Genomic DNA, 22,767 nt, shown 5'->3' on the forward strand with positions numbered 1-22,767 from the left:
AACAAAAAAACTTACTTGTACAGATTCCACAGCACTGAAATTGAGTTTTTGAAAAAATTTCAGGTAACATAGTAATTAAATACTTAATTGCTATGCTTAATAAAAGGTCACAAGCAAATTATTAGGTTACATACATATTAGAGAACATTAGAAATTTTAAATGGAGTAGCCACAAGCTGCCTAGAAAAGAAGCAGCTATTGGTCTGTTCATATCCAGCAAAAAAAGTTTTGCATATAGAAATATACACCAACTTTATGATGCAATATTTCCATCAGGAATCTTTTTGGTTGTTATGCCTTACTGTAATGGCAAGCAAAGTAGGACTTTTTGTTGTCTTTTGTTTTGGAGTGCTTATCAGTAGTAAGGCAATCAAGTGCCTTTGATTGAGTCTTGCCTTTGTTTGTAGGAAGGTCCTCACTCTTTTGCTAATTAGGTCAGGTGTGAAGCCCTTGGGCCCTGTAAAAGGGTATATATACTCTGAGCACAGTCATAAAGCTAGAACTCTCAGAACCACAGGAGGAGAGGTTCTGCTTGGGGGCTGGCTCATTGGAAGAGTGTTTGTGTGAACTGGCCAAAGGAGACTCTGAGTAGCCATTAGGGAGTACCCCACCCCCACTTTGAAAACCCAGATGTTGGTATGTCTCTCTCTGTGGTAACTGTCTATGTATTGCTATGGTCAGACAGTTAGAAGCCTGTCTGTTGACTTCTGTTTATTTGCTCTGTTTATATAATTTCTGCTTGTAATTTCTGTTTGTTTTCTCTGACATTTAGGGTTCTGGCTTTGCCCCCTGAACTAAGTGAATGACAGATGTATGGTTATAAGATTGTTAACCCCTTAAAGTTGCTTTCCTTAGAAAAGCAGATCAAAGAACCTGTGCTAGTAGCCCTCCTGTGTGCTAGTGTTGTTGGCCTTGTTGTTGGTCTTATACCTCCAGAGCAGCAGCTAGTAACACTGTTGTTATACTTACTAAAGGCAAATCTAGAGAAACAATTGCAGGGAAAGAGCTTGGTACTTTAGCACCTTTGACCTTTTTTGTCCAAATAAGAGTTGGATACAAGAGTTACTCTAAATAAAAGTGCAAACAATCTCAGGAAATGGTTATTCTTTGACACACACTCAAGGGACTGCTAATTTCAGATATCACACAAAATAGTACTATTTTTAAACTAGTTAGAAAAATTAAAAAAAAAACACAATGCCCCCTTGCCCTCCTACAAGCCTATCAACTAAGAGGCTAAGAAGTACTGAGTCCTCTAAATGACTGAAACAATGTAGAGCTAGACGAAATCCTAAGTACAACAAAGTATCTCAAAAGAAAAATATAAGAAAGTTTTTGTTGCAGTTAACAAACTGTAAAACTTCTAACTGAATCTTTTTAGTATGTGACTTCTGGCTCCAACTTTTTCTCCCCATTCTTCTTTGTGTCTATTTCACTGTTTTATACCGAATAACAAAGTCCAAAGAAATGGCAAAAACACTCAGTTAAGTTTAAGTTTAAATACTGCAGTTGGCTTTCATCCTCAAGAATGGAATTGGCTCCAATTAAGTCATCAAAACTCTTAATAAAAATGAACATATTAAAAGAAAAAAATCTGAGATTAATCTCAAGGGAATGTGATAATATAATGTATACTGGAGCATAGTTCTTATTTAATCAGGCATTAATTGGAGACCCGTGTATGTCATCGCTAATTCTATAATATCATAGGTTGTTGTATCAACCTTGTTTCAAAGTTTTGGAAGGGGAATCAAATAACATTTGTAGCTTAATTAGTGCAATGAAATACATGGGTAGAATTCTTAATGAAGGAGAAGTGCAAAGAACCAGTTGCAAATAAGTGGCAAAATAACCCTTTGAGGGAACCACAAGCCTGTAAGTAAGTAAAGCACTTAGGTAAATCTTCACCCTGTCCAGTGGAAGAGAAAATAGTGATTTACAATGACAGGCATTTCTCTATGGGTGATTTTGTGCTTAGCATAAGAACTAGGGCATTCTGGAGGGTTCCCATTCCTAGGGCAGGACTAACTGTTGCTACTCATTATGACCAACTGAAAGTCTATGTTGATCATCATCTTGTGCCTTCTGTGAGGACCATCACATCTTCAAATTTGCTCTGGGCACGGAAACGGGAACTTAAACAGAGTTACTGACTTCTGCTCTAAATAAATTCCCCCCCCCCCAAGTCAAACAACTATTTGAGTCTAGTAGGAAGATTAGTTTGAATGGATGAATTCTCCTGGGACCACATCAACTGATGAAACATGGTAGGTGTCAGGGGACAACTTGCTCATAACAAAATTCTCTTACCTTGGGGATTATTTGGATCTCGGTTTAAAATTGCATAACGAGGAAGTAAAATACCTTCAGATTGAAGAATACTATAAACTTCTCTCCTAAGGAAAAAGGGAAATATACTATTATACTTTAATAAGCTCAACAGTACTAATAATAATTACTGTTGCTTAATGGAGAAACCATCTTTTTCTGAGATTTTGATAAATATGCACCATGAATAATATCATTATTAGTTTGGAGAGAGAGTACTTTTAGACAGTTAAGTTTTACACCTTAAAAACTAAAGGAAGTAAAAAAAGGAAAGCAGGGTGCTAGTAAAATGACAAGAGTATCAAAGTAGGATTTTAGTCAAAGTCAACTAGTTCAAATTTTTTATCTTGTGTTGAGGCTAAATATAATTTACTAATTTTTAAAATATAGGTTCCTTTATTACTAAAAATAATTGTTTAAGTTCTAACATAGCATGAAAAGTCACAGAACTATAGTTAGGTTCACTTACAGAATAAGAGATTTAGAGATAGAAGGGATCTCTGTTGTTGCTGAATCATTTCAGTTGTGTCAGGCCCTCCTTGACCCCATTTGGGGTTTTCTTGGCAGAGATCCTAGAGTGGTTTGCCATTTCCTTCTCCAACTCATTATACAGATGAGGAACTGAGGCAAAGAGGGTTAAGTTACTTGCCCAGGGTCATACAGATAGTAAATATCTGAGGCCATATTTGAACTCAGGTCCTTCCAACTCCAGGGCCAATACTCTATCCACCCAGCTGCATTCTAAAGAGAGATTTTACAGATCATTTGATCCAATCCCCTTATTTTGGAAATTGATCCAACAGGCACAGTAACTTATTCAAGATCATACAAAGTATGAATAGGGGCTTGGGGGGAAGTGATCTGACATGATCAGACCTGTGTTTTATAAAAATCACTTTAGTGGCTGAATAGAAACCAGATTGCAGTGGGAAGAAATTTTAGGCAGGCAAAACCACCACACGTTGTTGGAATAATCAAGGCATTGGGGCTGCAGTAGAATGGTAGCAGTGTCAGAGAAGAGAAAGGAATGTATTCGAGAGATGTTGCAAAGGTGAAATCAACAGGCCTTAGCAACATATTGGACATGGGGGGGTGAGAGATAGTGAGGAATCCAGGGTGACTCCTAAGTTTTGAGCTAAAGGGACTGAGAGGATAGTGTTGCCCTCTACAGTGATAGGAAAGGTAGAAGGGAGAAAGGGTTTAGGAAGAATGAGTTCTCTTTTGGATATATGGAGTTTAAGATGTCTACTGGACATCCAGTTCAAAATGTCTGAAAGGCATTTGGAGATGTGAGATTGGAGGTCAATGGAGGGACTGAGGCAGGAGGGGTAGATTTGAGAATCATCAGCATAAAGACAGTAATTAAGTCTATGGGAGCTCATGAGATCACCCAAGTGAAGTAATATAAAGGGAGAAAAGGGCCCGGCACGGAACCCTGAGGGACATCTATGTTTAGAGGGTATAATCTGGAGGTAGATCTAGTAAAGGAGACAGAGAATGAGAGGTCAGATAGGTAGGAGTAAAACCAGGAGAAAATGGTGTCCTGAAAACCTAGAGAGAAGAAAATATAAAGGAGGAGAGAGTGATCAACAGTGTCAAAAGCTGCAGAGAACTCAAGGACAACGAGGGCTAAGAAAAGGCCACTGAAGTTGGCGACTAAGAAGAGATTATTAGTAACTTTGGAGAGAGCAGTTTCAGTGGAATAAGGTAGGAAGCTAAATTGTAAGGTGTTAAGAGAGGGAAAGGAGAGAAATTAGGAGCTGCCATCATAGATGGCTATTTTGAGGAGTTTAGCTATAAAGGGCAGAAAAAAAATAGGATGATAGTTATTAGGGATAGAAGGACCAAGTGAGATTTTTAAGGATAGGGGAAACATGAGCATATTTGTAGAAAATCAACCAGCAGAGAGGGCGATGAAAGAGTGAAGCTGACAGGGAGAAAACTGTTGGAGGAGATAGGATTACTTGCACAAGTAGAGAGGTTAGCCTTGGTAAGAAGTAAGGCCACTCCACCATGTGAAAGAGGCGTGAAGGAGGACAAAGTAGAAGAAGGCACATGAAGAATAGGAGATGAGGAAGAGGGGGAGAGAGGGAGTTCACAGCAAATGGCCTTAATGTTTTCTGTAAAACAGAGGGGGAGCCATGGTAAATATGAAGATGCCTAACCTGGATCCCAGCAGCTTTTCCTCAGGGGCCATGCTGTGCTCAGCAGGAGACAGAAGGCTCAGGGTGCTAGTGCACCCAAGATCCAAGGTCTCACCTGAGGAGGCTGGCTACGGAGTGACAGTAGGAAGTGGCAGACTCCTCATCAGATGAAAGATGCCCACCTCGGCTCCTAGGAGTCATTCTCCAAGGGGACACGCTGTACCCCAGCTTATTTCCCTTTCTTCTTTCCCTCATTATTTCCAGTTTTAGTTTTTGTCTTCACCATACATAAAAGCACCCTTCGCTTGTTCTTGTTATTTTTCACGAGCCTTTTATATCCATCCTTGCTCTTATCCTGCACTACTAACTGCCATTCTGAATTGAATGTTCCATTTGCATCTTAAACTCAATTATGTTGAAAATAGAACTTGTTGGGGCAGCTAGGTGGTGCAGTGAGTAGAGCACCAGTGTTGCAGTCACTAGGACCTGAGTTCAAATCCGGCCTCAGATACTTGACACGCTTACTAGTTGTGTGACCTTGGACAAGTCACTTAACCCCAATTGCCCTGCCTTCCCCGACTCCAAAAAAAAGAAAAGAAAAGAAAATAGAATTTGTCATCCCTGTCCCTCCCCACTCCGCTCCCCTCCCATCTTTTTCAGGCCCATCTGCAACCTCAGTTTCATCCTGTACTACCTATTCCCACTCACCCTACATACCCAATCTGTTGAAAAATCATGCCATTTCTTCCTATAGATCATTTTTCTTATATATCCCCTTATCTCAAAATGGCTACCACTGTCAGGCCCTCACCACCTCTTACCAGGACCACTGTAAGACCCTTTTAAATGATCTCCCTGCCTCAAGTCTCTCCTCACTCCAATCTATTCTTTGCATGGCAGCCAAACTGATTTTAATAAAGTACGTGTCTGACTATGCCATTCTCCCTATTAAAATCCAGTGTCTTTCTATTATCTTTAGGATCAAATAAAAGCTCCTCTGGCATCTTTACAACCTGCTCCCATCCAAGCTTTCTAGTGTTATTATACATCACTCCCTTCCACACACTCTGTAGTCCAGACAAATTGGTTTTCTTGCTGTTTCTCACACAAGGCACAGCACCTGCCATTCCATGCTTTTGCGCTGGCTGCTCCCCCTAGAAGGCATTCCCTTGTCTCCTCTGCTTCTTGGGAATCTCTGGTCTCCTTTAAAACTCAGCTCAAATAGCACCATCTGCATGACACTTTCCCTGGTCCTCACAGCTGGCAGTGGCTCCTTTCAACATCTTCTCCCAGGTTTCTTTGTAAATGTTTTGTATATACTTATAGAAACATGTTATCTCCCATATTAAAATATAAGCAAGCTCAAGGGCATTTTTTGTCTTTATAATTCTAGTGTCTAGCACAGTTCCTGGCACATGAAGCACTTATCTTTTATACTTGTAGATGTTCCTTATTTTTTGGAATATGGAAAACTGTTTCCACCTCAGAGGATCTAGATTCTCTCTTCATGAGAACCTAATAGCTAACATAGTTTAAACGGTTTAGCAGTCTTTTCCTTTCCTGTCCCTATTTCCTATTCCAATCCCTAATTTCCTATTATGTATTACATACTTGTAAGTGTTTTTCTTATTCCTTTTGTTCTTTAATTAACCCAAGATTTGACTTCAAACTCAGTACTGTTTTCTTTTGAGTTCTTTCTAACTCCAACCTTATTAGTCCTTATATTGTTACTTGCCATATGCCAAGGCTCCAAATCAGGCTTTCAATACCAGCTTCTCTCTTGTCTCCTGCTGTCCAGAATATCATGAGCAATTTTTTTGCAGAATGTTCCTGCAGAATTAAGTCCAAACTCCCAGTTTTTCTTCTCTCCACTTGTAAACCCACACTGGATGCTCCTGAATTTCCTCTATATCCGAATGCCATTATAATAACTATTCACTTAAACAAGAGTAAACTTTATCGGTACTTTTAATTGTACAAAGGTGACTTAATTATATTACTTACCTGTCTTGTATACGATATTGCATATTCAAGTCATTGATCACAAATGGGTTCCTGAGTTTTGCATAGGCAACTGCTTTGTCCAGTGGAAATCCTAAGATTTTTAAAGAACATGGTATTAATAAATAAAATTGCTAACAATATTAGTATAAAGTGCTATTTTAAAAAGATAAAGACATATGAAAACTGATATATGATCCTTAGAGTCAGAAGCTATAAAGATCTTGACAGGCTAGAGCTTTGGACTCAATTAGCATTAAGTTGAAAGTCTTATACTTAAACAAATAAACATCCATTTCATTAGGAGAAGATGGGAGAGTCTTGGCTGGCTCACAGATCTTCAAAAAATGTCTGGACATTTAAGTGGACTGCAAGTTTGATACACATGGTCAGTGAGACCTAACAGCAAAAAAAAGCTAATGTGAAGCTGGCAGAAAATGAGGGGCATAACTTTAAGGAACAGAGAGGAGATAGTTCCACTGTACTTTGCCATTGTCAGACTTCATCCCAAGAACTGTGTTTATTTCTGAATGCCACTGATTAGGAAGGTCATTAATAAACTGGAGAGTGTCCAGAGGGTAAAAGGTTCTGAGTAAGGATCAGCTGAAAGAATTGGACATATTTAGCCAGAAGAAAATATGACTTAGGGAGGGTGTCATAATAGCGGTCTTCATGTATTTCAGGGGCTGCCTTATGGAAGAGGGATGAGACTTATTGTTTGCCTCAAGGGGGTAGAACCAGAAGCAATGGGTGGAAGCTGCAAAGGGGAACATTTAGGCATAATGTCAGGAAAAACTTCCCAACAGTGAGAGCTGCCCAAAAACCTTGAGAAGGGATGGGCTTCCCTCACTAAGGATGTTTATGCAGACTCTATATGATCACCTATTGCATATGTTACAATGAGGATAGATTCCTTTTATGTACAAATTGGACTATTTGGCCCCTGAGGTACTTTCCAACTCTAAAATTCTGGGATTCTATAGAATAGAGTTATTAAGGATGAATACTTTAAGTTATAGTGAAAGCTGGATTATACTTTTTTGTGCAGTTCCTATTTGAAACCACACTTTTTATCCTAATTTAATTTTAAAAGTTATTTACCTCAGAGATTCATTTCTTAATTTAAAATAAAAATCTCATTATGTACAGCAAGAAGTAAATTGCCTTCAAAAACACCTTTACAAACCATTGAGCTTCTTAGCACTTTTGCAATAATTATCTGTGTCTATATAAAGGGGATTATATTCTGTGACACACACGAAATAGTTCAGAACTGGTACAGGTGGATTTATAGGTCAATTTCAAAAAAGCTCTGGGGAATTTCTATGTAAGATATAATTTCAAATACAGAGGAGACCCAGATGTGGTATTAGATCTACTTTACATTTCAAATACACAAATCAGAGAGTAGGTTTTTGCTTGACGTATATTTAAGAGATATTGTAATTTACAAAGTCCTACAGTATTAAAAAGCAGTTAGCATCAAGGAATTGTCTCTTGTATTAAATATTTTCCAGAGTTGGAAGGCTTCAAATGTCATCCTCTACCCTTTCCATATTACCTGACTGGCTCTATTTGACAAATGGCCTATTTTAAATGCAAAGGGATATGCCCACCGTCTACAAAAGTTGACTAATAAATGGGATGGAGTCATTTCGAGAAACACTGGCTAAGGGGTCCCATATCCACGCTTTATATACAAAGGTTATTTTTATAAAACATAGCTAGTTAACTTAGGAAAAACAATCGTAGGCAGAGCCCTGTGAGGTGTAAAGAAGATATCTTATTCTCTGGGTTTACTGGATCAAAGGATGATATCATATCTTACAAAGAAAGTCCTGATAGGTTTTGAATTAATCTATGAATCTACACATATGAATGGCTAGTGTACTCACTCCTGAAATTACTTGATATATATTTTAGATTTACTTTCAGTATACGAGTTATTTGCTTCCAAAAGAATGTAAACTCCAGAAAGGCAGAGACTTTCATTTTGTCTTTGCACCTCTAATGCCTAGTACAGTGTTTGTCATATAAAAGGTACTCAGTAAATGGCTGTTGCCTTCAAAACATATGTATCCAAGTTGTAATAAAGAAACTTCCAAGACTTGCATAATGGATGAATGATACTGCCAGAAGAAGCCTGCAGGAAACTGAGGGCTCTCATTGGCCTAAGTAGTATTTTCATCACTGCTGCTCATTCAAAGAAAGTGATACAGAAGAGAAAGATGGTTTAGGAAGTGAACAAATGGCTAAGACAATAGGGTTTCAGAATGTCGGAGAGCCATTTAGATAGTCATTTAATCTCTCTGAGTCTCAGTTTCCTCACTTGTACAATAAAGGGGGTGGGGCTGGGGGTAGATTAGCCTTGAGAATCTACAAGGTTCCTTCCAGTACTAATCTATGATTCTATGATCTTAAAGTTAATGGGAAAATATAATTTATTTTGTGGAAGTCTGCTTTATGATCAACCTCTAATGAACATATTTTTAAAACCCTGCTGAGTATAAAATAGAAATATTTTCTGTCTTAGGAGTTAGTTTATCTCCAGCATCAATACTGACTAATAATTTTGGGGGAGGAAGAATTTTAATTGTTCAATTAGGCTATTAATATTCAAAATGAAAGCTTTAATCTTCACTCAATATTATTTCAGACTCAAATCTTAAGAAAATACAGGTATTTCATATAATGCAAAGATTACCTTTAGAATGGAAAGAAATAAGACAATCACACAGTGGCCAGTTGTCTACTGGTTCATTCAAAATAACATCCTCTTCAAAAATTACTACTGTGATGTATTTAAATAAGGAGACGCGTTCAAGAATTTCCTTCATTGGTTTTGATTTGGATTTTTTTGCCATAGAACATATTCCGACCACAATCTGCCTTTCTGGTGGCTAAAAATTGATACAAAAAGCAATTAAAAATCCCAATTCACAATCAAAGAAATTCCAAAGCAACACATTTATCAATGAGATGTATTCTGCAAAATCAATATTCTTGTCTTGACATAGGTGCTTAATAAGTATAACTTGATGATTTTGGTATTGATATACTACACATTATACACTATATTAATGCATTAGTACAGTATAGAACATTTTTTAAAAGTTGCCACAGCCTTTAATGCCTAAATTTCAGAGGTGTTCTGTGGTTTCAGTAGGAAAAAATATATAAATATTTTACAAATAATATTCCTACTGTTCTTGATAGAAAACTCACTTGCTAATGGTAATTAATTTTGCAGACTCTGTTAAATGATTTACTCTTTAGCTGTACAAGTTGGAGGAGACTCATACCATAGGTTATTTTAGGTGGCTAATTTCCTATCAGTTTCTTTGTGGCCATCAGAAATGAAGAGGTCCACTAAGGCAGTTGATGGCTTCCCACTCTTTTTTACTTCCTGTTTTTTGGGGAAGAGGGGCTGCAGGAAGTCAGAGAGGACAGCATAAATACTAGCATTAGAGAAGGAGATCGATATTTTTTAAGCTTACAGATCTGCTTTTTTTTTTTTAAATATCAGTGCTCTGAAAGGGAAATATTTAATACAACAACAATAAGTTGTTGTTCAGTCATTTCCAACTCTTCATGACTCCTTTTTTTGAGGGTCTTCTTAGTAGAGATACTGGAATGGTTTTTCATTTTACAGATGAAGAAACAGGCAAACACAGTTAAGCACACACCTAATTAAGTGTCTTTTGCCAGTTTTGAACTCAGGAAGGTTAGTCTTCCTGACTCCAGGCCTGGCACTATTCACTTTACCACCTAGTTGCCTATTATTTACAAGGGGAAATCTTAACAATTTGACTTGTCATTCTGTAGTCAATGGTGGTTTTGATAACTAAAGCAACTTTCCAAGACCACCATTTAATACTATCCCCAGAGAAAAGAGATGTTATAGCAGGGAAGGAATCCTCTATGGTAATTATTTCATTTTACACACTTTTCTTAAAAAATGTTGCCTCAAAATTGATTTTTGTTCTGTTTTTGCAGTCCTATTTACATATATCCCTTAGTGGTAAAGCTGTATTTGAAAGTATGAAAATAAAAAATTAGGTATAAATTGGCATCCCTATGTTGTAGACGTGCAATTTATGAAAGATTATTTAACACAGCTGGTTTGAATATTTAGAGCAAATGTTTTAAGTATTTTATTCTGAAAGTGGAAAACTAAAGATTAATCCAGAGTATTTATTAACTGCTCTCTACGTGGAACATTCCACTTCTCCCAACTCTATACCTCAGCACAGGCTATTTGCTGTCCACACTTCATACTAGACACCCTTCTTCCCCAACCCCCACCTTCCTCTTTCGTCATTTTTTTTCCCTTTTTTTCTTTAAGGCTCAACTTAAGTATCACCATAAGGCATTCAATGATTTCCCCCATTGTTAGTGAATCTCTTCCTCCCATTACTGCGTATATACTTTATGTTGATTTATCTATCTACCTGTTTTTGCAGAATGGGGGAAGCTCCTTGAAGGCAGACTTTCATTTTTGCTTTTGTATTCCTAATACCTAGCATGTTGCCTTGCATATACATAGTAGATGCTTGTTATATAAATGTCTAATATACGCAAACATGCCAATTTAAAAGCCAGACAACTGCAGTCTATTTTCTTGGAATTTCTTGACCCTCCCTCCATAACAAATACAAATAAAACTGGATTTTCAATTCTAGTGACTAAGGACAACAGGTTATCAAGTGACTAATTTATTATTTTAGGTGATTTACTTTCTGAGAAAAACAACAGCTTTGTTTTAAAAACAAAATACTCAATCATTTTTGGAAAGGTACAAAAAACAAATGCTGAATTTAAGCCAGTTATCTGCCTGTAATCCTTAACTGGAAAGTAGTAAAGAGTTCAGAACAGCAGGGCAAAATGGAAAGTATTGATAACTTTCCAGGAAAAAACATGATATTACATCAGGGTTTTTTTTTTTTCTTTCTTCCCCCAAAATCCACAAAAACTTACAGAATCATCTTCTTCTTCTTCCTCATCTGCATGTCCGTAGAAGTGCTGAAAATCTCCAGGCTTGGTGGGATCTCCTAGCTCATCTGTTTCTCCCTCTTCAGTCCCAACAAAAAACCTAGGGATGTTATTTACTATTTCAGGGATAGACATGGTCAGAAAAACTAAATGATCTACATGTGAACAGTAGTTAAGTAAACAGTCTTAGGGTAGTGCATTCTCCCAATAGTTGGGTGACACAATGATCCTTTGCAGCTTGTTTCTGCTTACACAATCACTTGAAATTCTGATAAGAAAGTCAGCAGCCAAGTTGCTCTTTTGTTCCCAGATATCACGTCTTCATTGTTGACTCAATTTCAAAAACACAAAATTATCAAGGTTTCCCTGAGTTGGAAGGGTGTTCTTTTACCTAAGAAACAAGAATAGAAATAAGATTTATATTTAGTTCCTGGAAAAGCTGTGATGGTGATATTTATGTTAAACCAGATACATGTGACATTTGTGAAATAAGCTCAATAAGAAATAAGCATTTTCTCTACTAATAAAATGAAGTATTACCTTTGGTAGAATAAATACACAAATTCTAATTTCTTAATGCAATGGCTAGAATGCTGGGTCTAGAGTCAGTTCTAGAAAGACCTGAATTTAATCTGACCTCAGACACTTACTAATTGTGTGACTCTGAGCAAATTGCTTAACTCCCGGCCTCAGTTTCTCTAACTGTAAAATGGGGATAATAATAGCACCTACTTCACAGGGTTGTCATGAGGATCAAATGAGATATTTGTTAAAGCACTTAGCCAGATAAATGTTTATTTCCTTCTCTTTTTGTCCCCATAAGTTTTGCAGACTCTCTTTGAAAAATTCTTCCTGTTCATTGTTTCTTACTATAATCTTTCATTATTCACATTATAATTAATGTAGCCAATTCCTAAATGACAGAAAACTTTTTCTTTTAGTTTTTTTGATGAAATATATTTAATTAATGACTTAAGTCTTTACCTCATTGTTGTTTCCATAATATCTCCCTCTCTCCCAGTCGGAAATGAACTCTCTCTTATAAGAAATAATATAGTTAAATATAGTGACAATGGCTAATAGTATATGCAATATTTTGCTCTCAGAGTGTCTTCCTCTCTTCTGAAAAGAGAGGTATGTTTTGTTATTTGTGGTCTGGTACCATTATTGGTTTTTCAGTTACTCAAGAGTTTGGCTTCTTTTAGTGATTTTTTCACTTCCCTATCTATTTACCTCATTTTAATTCAGTTCATGCAAATCTTCCCAAATTTCTCTAAATTCTTCACATCCCTCATTTCTTACTATACAATAATATTCTACTACAACTTTAGAATCATAGATTTAGAGCAATTCCTGGCAGGATTTGATGAAAGCTATTCCTCTGGGAGTTTACATTCAATATTGAAATGAAATGAGATAACTGTCTTTTGCCATTCAAACAGCCACCAAAAAAGAGATTTACTTAGCCAGAGGCAGGAAACAAATATTCACCCCTGATAGGATTCAGCAGAGGGAAGCTCCTTGGCCTGAGTTGCCCATCATAGTCTACCAGTCGATCATCAGAGAGTACCTGGTGCTTCTCATGGCTATTTTATACTCAAGCAACCAGGAAGTAATATCAAAAGCCTGAGCCTTCAGTGCCCTGTGCCAATTAAGTCTAGAGGATGATTTCAATAATGTTTAAGGAAAAACTAGTCCAACTCATATGAGGACAGGGGTTAGAATACTGTTCCTACCATAAGAGATAAAGGGGAACTTAGAGGTCATTTAGCTCAACCTTTTCAATTTCCATAAGGATTGAGGCCAAGAAAGAAAGAGAGGTGACTAAGGTCACAAAGGTTAACAATGGCAGAGCTGGGATTCAAACCTATGTTCTGACTCTAAAACAATTATTCTTTCTACCATACTACACTGCTGAATGCTAGACCTACATGTAGTTAATTTGCATCACTTCATTAAATTCAATGTTAGACTGTGCACGTTATCATTACCTTCCCAGGTCTTTCAATCTATGTCCTCAAAGACAGTGATCTTACACTTTAAGGTGCTCCCAACACCCCAATATTCTTGCTCCAAATTCCTTTATCTGTAGGTTAATGATACTACTAAAAATTGCCTTAATGTCTTAATGGCTACTACATATTAAAAAGAAATATATAAAAGTAGTATGGTATAATGGAAAGAATAATGAACTTGGGAGTCACGAATCCAGATTCCCAAGTCCACAACACATACACACTGCATGTATGTGCATATCATATACAAATATGTACATACACACATATAAACATCATATAACCTTTAATAGATGACTTTCCAGCATTCCTGCTGAGAAAATGGGATCTTTATAGAACCTATGAAGTGAAAACAGAGCAGAAAAGAGAAATAGAGAAAGATAAATAACTAGCAATTTAAAACAGCCAAAGTATGACCAATACTTACATTCTAAAATGGTACAAGAGATCTTTCCTTATTCAGTATTCCATTGTTTTGAAGGGTCAAAAAGGGAAGAGACAAACTTGGGGCCTGGCTATGGTTTAATGTAGTTTTGCTTTATGAGAGTAAAGATAAGGAGAGGGGAGAAAAGGAATACATATTAGGGAAGAAAGGAAAAAAAAGTAGGATGGTCTTACTAATGAAAATTAGGGTACATCAGAAACGTATAGGAACAAGAAAATGGAAGCAAGGAAAAGAAGACATCTCCTCAAACCATCTGCCAAGACACAGATATGTCTTTTTAAAAAAATATTTTATTTTGTCCCCAATTTTATATAAAAACAATTTTTGACATTTGTTTTTTCAAATTTTGAGTTCCAAATTCCCTCCCTTCCTTTCCTCCCTCCCTGAAATGGTAAGCAATTTGATATAGGCTATACATATCCAAACATGGAAAACATATTTCCATATTAGTCATGCTGTGAAAAAAAACATACAAAAATAAAGTGAAAAATAGTATGCTTTGATTTGCATTCAGACTCCATCAGTTATTTCTCTGGAGGTGGATAGAATTTTCCATCATGAGTCCTTTGAAACTGTCTTCAATCATTGTATTGTTGGGAATACCTAAGCCATTCATGGTTTATCATAGTACAATATTGCACAGATATATCTTATCTGAACACAACAAAGCACTCTTTACAAAATCAAAGAAAGACCTGGAGAGACATTTGAAAGATATTGATTGCTTATGGGTGGGCTGGGCCAATACACTAAAAATGGCATTTCCAGATACAATATAATACTAAAAATTTCATAGGTTGCTTTGTAGAACAAAAACAAAAACAACTCACCCACCCCCACTTCATTTGTGGTAACAAAAGATCAGGAATGCCAGGTAAGAATGAAAAGAAAAAAGTGGGAAAGTACAATAATCATTAAAAAGCAATAATCATCAAAACCATTTGGCACTGGTTTAAAAAGATTAAGATTAAAAAAACTGATCAATGAAACTGGTTATATATAAAAGATCCAAAAGCAAATGAATACCTGAAAAATCAAATAATCATAGTTACTGGGGCAAGTATATGAAAAAACACTTATAAAATTTGCTGGAAATGATGAAAAGCAGTTAGGGGAGAAATTAAGGTAATACAAGCATCTTATACCATATAGCTCAAGAAGGCCCAAAAGAACACACATCCTAGATTTTTAAAAAGTTTGAGCTATTCCCAAATAGATAAGTGGTCAAAGGATATAAACAGGCAGTTTTCAAAAAAGTAGGGAAAGTTATCAATGAACTCTATAAAAAAAATGAAGTTAGAATTAGGAGGCTGTTAACTTGGGGGAAAAAATCTTTGCAGTAATTTGCTTTGATAAAAGTTTGACATCCACGATGCATGTGATACAAATATATGAGTCACTGCCCAAATAAAAGTAATCAAGGGATATGAAAAGTCACTTTTAAATGAAGAAATACAACTTGTCATCAATTATATGAAATAATATACTGAGTCAGTAGTAATAAGAGAATTTTAAGTTAAACAACTATAAGGTTTCATTTCATACTCATCTGACTGGCAAAGATGAAAAAAGATGGGGCTGGGCAGAAAGGCATATGAATAGGAGGCATCACAGTACAGCAGAAAGCAAACTGGTCCTGGGGTTAGAGAATCCAGGTTCACATCTCTCCTCTGACATTTACTACATTTATTATGTGACCTTGCACAAGTCACCTAACATCCTTGGGCCTCAGTTTCCTCATCAATTAAAAAATTAATGTTGGATTATATAGCCTAGGGCCCTTTCGTGTTCTGCATCTGTGATTTTCCGAATGCAGTGCTGATAGTCCAGAAGGACATACAAAAAAGGGAGATTTTCTTACTACTATATTATATTTAATACACACTTTTAAAAACAAATCATATAACAGAAATACCTGATTTTTATATACAATCTTCTTTTTTGTTCTGTTTACTGAATTCTTTGTGTTAGCTGATGATTAAGTTCATAATTTTTTTAAAAAAAATTTTAATAGTGGTTCAGCAATCATATCTACCAGTTCTTTCAGTACCCAAGGAGATTAACTTCCCACAAGTGACTTTTATTCTCTGATCTCTAGTTCAAAGGTCACTCACTTTGGAAGAGAAAACAGAAGAAGACTAAGCATTAAATTCTATCAGTTATCATCATCTCATTCACTCTAGCAGTTTTCCTATCCTTTGTGTCTTCTCTTTTCTTCAATACAGCTTCAAAACCAGTTTTTCTAGTCCTTGGCTTTCCTTTCCAATCTGAACTCATTCTGAGCTTTAGCATTTTTGACAGTATTTTTATAGTAGTGTAACCTGTTTTTATATTCATTCTCCTTTACTTTATCTTGCTTTCATCTTCTTTACAGGGTCTAAAAATATAAATTGGGAGACAAGTTCCCTAGGCGCCCACAGAAGCAACCCTGCTTTTTCCTCTTCACTAGAATTACCCTTCTTCTGAGTCTGCTCTCTCAAAATATAAGGCTACAAATCACTTTTCCTGGTTTTCATCTTTTCTATCACAAACTCAAAGTTTAGTGAACACTGCTTTCCCCAAGGTTCCCAAATTTCAACCCCAGCAATCAGTTCTTCCTTATTCGCAAGAAATCAGATGCAGAATAGAATTTCACTATGTTTGTTCCTTCGTCTTTGGAATGATGAAAATGTCTTCAAGGCAAGTCAAAACAAGAAATTATTGGCTGCTGTTTGGGAAGGAGAGTGCTCCAGTATATTCTGGATAATTGAAGTCTCCGATCTTTGCAATATCCAATTTCCATGCCAGGCTCCTACAAGGGTTGGGGAGATATTTTTAGAAAGGGGGCCTTTTCAGCATCATCTTTATCATACCATGTAGTGGCCTCCAATTCTTCCTAGGCATAATTTCTGCTATAAGAATAGCAATTTATAAGCCAAAATATAGTCAGGTCACTCTTCTGGCTGTTCCTGGGAGGAGTTTACCCAACCCTTCACTCTGGTGTAACCAAGTTAAAGGAGGCAGTGCTGTTCAGCAGAAAACAAGCTAGATTTAGAGTCTAAAAACCTAGGCTCGAATCCCAACTCTAAAATTTACTGAGCAAGATACTTGAATTCTCTGGGCCTTGGTTTCCTTGTCTATAAAGTAACAGCAATAGATTCTAAGGTCTCATCCAGCTCTAAGTCAGTAAACTCTATGATAAAGCTGAGATATTCCCAGACTCCCTTGATTTTTTCCTATTTTGAAAAGAAGACAGCAGGGCATAGTAGCTAGTGTTAAGCTTGGAATCAGGAAAACTTAAACTTAATTCCACTTCAGATACTTAGTAGCTATGAGATTCTAGGCAAGTCACTTCCCTGACCCTCAGTTTTCTATCCGTAAAAATAGGGATAATATTAGCACTTGTCTCACAGGCTTGTTGTGAGGATCAAATGATATAGTCTTCTGCAAATCTTAAAGTGTTATATAAACACGTTTTGTATGACTTCACATGTACAACTGATATATTGTCTGCCTTTTCAATGGGTGAAACTGGATTTTTAAAAAAATAAATGTCAAAAAATGATTTTTTAAAAATGTTATATAAATACAAGCTATAAAACATCAAAGGCCTTGTGCTTGAACTTATGCTCTCTAAGTCTCCCTCTACCTATAAAACTCTTTTAATTCTAAGTTTGAATGTTTAAATGTACCAATCATGTAAGCAAAGCATTTATTAAGTATTAAGTGGCAGATAATTAACACAATGCAATTAATAAATGAAACAGTCTTTGTCCTTAAAGAGCTAAATTCTATAAGGAAAACAACAAATGGGCCCATAAGAAAACACAAAGTATAACAAGGAAAAAGTATACATAAATTACATTAAAGCAATGGGGGCAGGTAGAGGAAGAGGGAATGAAATGACCCACGCAGGAAATAGTATTTGAACTGAACTCCCACTTCTAAAAGGCCTCCCACTTATTAAAAAAAAAAGTAGACACAAGAAAGGAATGTGTTACCTGAACCATGGCATGAAAATATATGGTTTACTGTAATCTTTGAGAAATATCAATAGGACAGCTTGGCTGGAATATAGCATACATAAAGGGGAATTTGTGTTTGGAAAGGTAGGCCAGAATCAGATTATGAAGATCATAAAAACAAATGATCCTGCATTTTATCCTAAGGATAAAGGGACACACTGGAGTTTTTTGAGTGGGGGACTGACATGGTTCAATCTGTCCTTTAGGATTATCAGTTTGACAGTTGTATGGAGGACAGATTGGAGAAGGGAGAGAGTGGATACAGGGGGACAATTAGGAGGCAGTTGCAGTAGTTCAGATGAAAACCAATGAGGGCCTAGATTAGGATGTATGTGATGTGAAGAAAGAAAAGTAAACAGATACAACTAGTAAAATGAGAAAATAAATTAAGAAGCCAAAAACAAATTATAAAAAATTAAAGGGATAGAAAAAATGCAAATGAAAGGAATATAGAACTGAAAAACAAAACTTGGAGGATTTTTTAAAAAAGACTAACAAAATTGACTAAATTAACTAACCTGATCAAGAAACAGGTAAGAAAGTAAAAATCAAAATTTAAAAAAGAAAGCCCTTTCCCCCTTATTGACAGTTATACAAATATTAGTTACAATAATGAGAAAAAAGTATAAACATTGGCTAAAAGGAGACAAAATGATCACAACTTGCAAATGGGATAATGATATATACTTTGAGACCTCAGAAAATCAGTAAAGAAACAGATTTAGTTTTATATCAAATTACTAAAGGGGTACTTTTGAAAAAGTAGAGTTAATATCGAAACTTATATGGAAGACCAAAAAGGCCTAGAAAATCAAAGTAAATAACAAGAAAAAGTACAAATCAAGAGTGTATAGCACTATTAAACTTCATTATGAAGTGTAGTAATCAAAACTACATGGCATTGGTTAAATAACAGAGGAATCATGACATAGTAAACAGAGAGCTGATCTTAGAGCCAGGTCTTGCTTATGACCCTAAGAAACTCTCTTAACCTCTCAGTGTCCTAGCCAATTTCCTACATCCCTAAATTACAGAGCATATGCCAAACTGCATTAAATGAAGATGTTTCCTTATGTGAAAGTTTCTTATACCAATGAAATCACAAGGCCAGTCTCAAATCACATAGCCAGTCTTTTTACTACCTAAAAATAGAAAAGGAGACCAACGGGACAGAAAAGAAGCAATTAAAATAGTAGCCTAGTGTTAAATAAACTCAAAAACATATATTACTTGGTGAAGCACTCCCTGTCTGACAAGAATCAGTGGGAAAACTAAAAATTAGTTTGGTGGAAATTACACATTTGCCACAGCATGCTTTAAGAAGACATATGTCAAAATAGAAAAAGTGATCCCATTTAAAAAAAAACAAAGCAAAACATTAAAAGAGAACCAAGTTAAGTTCCTTTTACAACTATGGCTTGGGAGAGAATCTTTAATCCAATAAGGGACATAAAAGATAAAATACATAATTTTCACTCCAAAAAGTTGAAAGGTTTTCAATCAAATAAAAACAATGATAATAGAATTAGAATAAATGAAAAATTTCTATTATCATGTGTGAAGGATAGAGATTCAAATAGAAAAAGTGAAACAGTCCTTGTTTTCAAGGCACTCATAATTTAATCATTGAAAACACTCAAAGTTCAACTTCACAGCATACAGAAAGGCTGTGAAGTCTTATAAGTGCAATGGCAGGACTGATGGCAAGGCCTAGGGGGTTATAAGGTTGCATTATTAGATCAGAAGACTTGGAATCTAGAGTGTAGAAAGGAAGGGCAGGTGGTAAGTCCTGATAGTCCTCCATTTCACAGGAAGTAATAGAATTGATGACTCCCATCTCATCTATGGAGTCTGAGAGGGTAAGCAATTGGGAATGGTGCTGGGTAGCCAGGGGTAGGAGCAAAGGAGGTAGACAGGGTCATCCCCCCCGTGACAGTGGGACTTCCCACCTCCCAAATTTCCTAGGATGGATTCTGGGTGGTTTGGGGTAGGTGATTAGCAGAGTAGAGGAAAAGATCTGCATCAAATATCACAGATAAAAGTCTGATCTCTACAACATACAGGAAATTCACACAAATATATATAACATCAAGAGTTATTCACCATTGGATAAGTTATCAAAGGATATCAACAAACTATTTTTGAAAGAAAAGTTACAAATTATAAATGACTTCATGAAACGGGGTTCCAAAATACTGTTAAAAGAAATAACAATGAAAACTATGAGGTCTGACCTCCCACTATGCAAACTGGCAGACTGAAGATAGGAATAGCCAATATTATAACTATGCAAAGAAAAGTGAAATACTAAAGATTTCAATTAGAAGAAATCAAAATAAAAGAGCATAAGAGCAGATAAATTAACAGATCATAAAACAAGAAGGAATACCAAACCTTTAAGGGGATTACAAGCCTCTCAACAAATACTGGAAATGAAAGGAAGGTGAAGCAATGTCTGATGAAATGAAGAATCTTATGAAATAATACCAAAAAAACTTGGAACAAGAAATTTCTAGAATAGTTCAAAAGAGAAAATAAATCTGGAAGAAAAGAAACTAGGAAGGAAAGAATATACCATAATTTATAGCTCTTAGTGAAGAAATGAAAAACTCAAATTAGGAAAGAAAAAACTTAACTCCACAATGAAGATTTTCACCAAAGAAGCTTGACTATACTGATTTGTTACAAGGGTATTTCCCCCCTCCTCTCTGTTTTTAATTGAGGGGGTGGAAAGGTAAAGGTAAATGGAAGATGAGGGAAGGACCATTGTAACTTTCTTTTTTTAATGTATAAAAGAGAACAAAAGCAAGTTCAGAAAGAAGCACAACCCAGACAGTTCTGAAAGTAATGTGTAGAATATTTTATATATTGAATAAAAACAAAAGGCTATGAAATGGAGATCTATGGTTTTTGATAGAATATTCTCTGTCTTACGAGATATATATGAAAATGCTGGTTTGGATTTTTAAGGTCAGGATTAAAAAAAAAACTTTTAAAATATGCCATAAATCTTTAGCTCTGAATTCCCCAAGTTTGTTCAGATCATCATTTTTCCCCTTTATCTTAGATTTATCCAACCCAAAAAGTAGAACATTTAAATCTCCTATCACTGCAAGCTCTTTTTCACAGTTTGGTTCATTTTTCCTTTGTGATTTAGATGCAATTGATGTATATGTTTTATATGGGTATTGCTTCCTGCCTATGCTCCCTTCCTGCATAATGAATTTATTTCTTCATTAGTAGAACCCTGAATTTTTACTTTTGTCAAAGAGTATGATTGCAATTCATGCTTTTTTGCATTCAGCTTAGGCACAGTAAATTTTTTTCCAGTCTTTCATTTTTATTCTTCGTGTTTGCTTCACTGTAAACAGAAGATTGGGTTTTGCTTTGTTTTTCTTATCTTGTCACCCTTTAATTGGATAGTTTAGTCCTGTCACATTTAAAGATACATAATTCAGATTTAGGGGAAAGTAGTACTGAATGAGTTTATTAGAAGCTAGACAGTTGTTTCTCAGCTGTTTGTTGAAACTATTGCTTTGTTTGGATGTTCTAGATCTCAAAAACAGCAGAAATTGCTTCATCTCTTGCACAAAATTCCTGTTTTGAAGAGGTTTGGGAGTGTATGACGATCACAAAAAAATCCTACTCTTCCATCTTGTTGGTCACATGACCCAGACATCTAAATGTACCTTTCTAGGTTTCTCTAAACACTTGTTTTTAAGTTCCTATTCCAATCTGGTCTTTTTTTTTTTTATTAGAAATTCTTGAACATCTTCTATTCCATGAAAGGTCTGTTCCTCCCTCTTCCCTACAAAGGGCTTCCAGGATCACATTCATCTTCACCGAGTAAGTTCTTCTTGGTAATACACCTTTTAGAAATTGTATTCCAAGATCTCTTGTTTATAACAGAAATTGCCAGATCTCTTGAGGTCCTGAATGTAGTAATTCAATTACTTCTTTCTGGATGGCTGTGGCATATCTTCTTTGATGTGAGAGCTCTGGACTTTTGTTATGACAATCTTAGTATCTTTTTTCCTTTGGAGAGTTCCTTTCAGCAAATGGTTAGTGAATTCTTTGCCCTCTGGTTTTTAAAAGATCTGGACATTTCTCGTTTATGATTTGTTTAGCCTTTTAAAAAAAATCTTAGTTTTCAGGGAGCCCAAATAATTCTAAAACTATCATGCTTTGATCTGTTTTCTAAGTCAATTGTTTTTAATATTAGATATATTACATTTTCTTCTCTTTCAATCATTCGATTTTGTTCCAATATTTTTTGCTGTTTCATGAAGTCTATTCTAGTTTTCAGTGGGCCATCTCTTGGGTGAAGCTTATTACTTTCTCTTCCAAGCTATTTATTCTTCATTTTTTAAACTCCAGAGCTTTTATTACACTTTTTAAAAATCTCTTGATTCATTCCTCCTAGGTCTTCATGGTCCCCATACCCCAGGGCTTTTTCAGGGTATCTTTCCACTCTTATTGCCTCTGGACATAGTGCCTTGAAAGATACATGTATACCTGCTCCATCTTTGTCATACTGGGAGGCTACTTTATGCTGCTGATGTTTTCCTATTGCCTGTGGGAGTCTGGCTCACTTTTTGTTCAGTTCTAGGATAGAAGTCACTTACCATAGTTTCTTATTGTATTTCTTGATCATTTTTTAGTCTGGTGAAAACCCGAGTTTTGTTTGAGTAGGTTGGTGAGATTTAAGCGATTTGCCTTCTATTCAGGCCGCCATCTTGGAAGGAAATCCTATGGCCTCTTCTGACTAGAACCATTAAAGAATATAGTTATTTCTCAGTCCTACACGGCACTTCAACAAAAATATGCCATGTATTAAG

The 22,767-nt window shown here is 35.9% G+C and overlaps 1 protein-coding gene across 10 annotated transcripts in view; it reads right to left on the reverse strand.

Annotated features, from left to right (window-relative positions):
* PPIP5K2 (diphosphoinositol pentakisphosphate kinase 2) overlaps nucleotides 1–22,767 on the reverse strand; it is a 110,998-nt gene that overhangs the window by 78,383 nt on the left and 9,848 nt on the right. For all 10 annotated transcript variants that reach the window (XR_005009085.1, XR_005009084.1, XM_036737381.1 and 7 more), the window contains exons 2-5: nucleotides 11,451–11,856; nucleotides 9,178–9,373; nucleotides 6,477–6,567; nucleotides 2,311–2,396 (exon numbers count right to left, since the gene is read on the reverse strand). Coding sequence is in view for 8 of the 10 variants with exons in the window: in XM_036737381.1 (XP_036593276.1) it covers nucleotides 2,311–2,396; nucleotides 6,477–6,567; nucleotides 9,178–9,373; nucleotides 11,451–11,600 (523 nt within the window). In the remaining 2 variants the exon portion in view is untranslated. The remainder of the gene's footprint in view (nucleotides 1–2,310; nucleotides 2,397–6,476; nucleotides 6,568–9,177; nucleotides 9,374–11,450; nucleotides 11,857–22,767) is intronic.

The sequence above is a fragment of the Trichosurus vulpecula genome, chromosome 1, assembly GCF_011100635.1.
Source record: "Trichosurus vulpecula isolate mTriVul1 chromosome 1, mTriVul1.pri, whole genome shotgun sequence".
NCBI lineage: Eukaryota > Metazoa > Chordata > Mammalia > Diprotodontia > Phalangeridae > Trichosurus > Trichosurus vulpecula.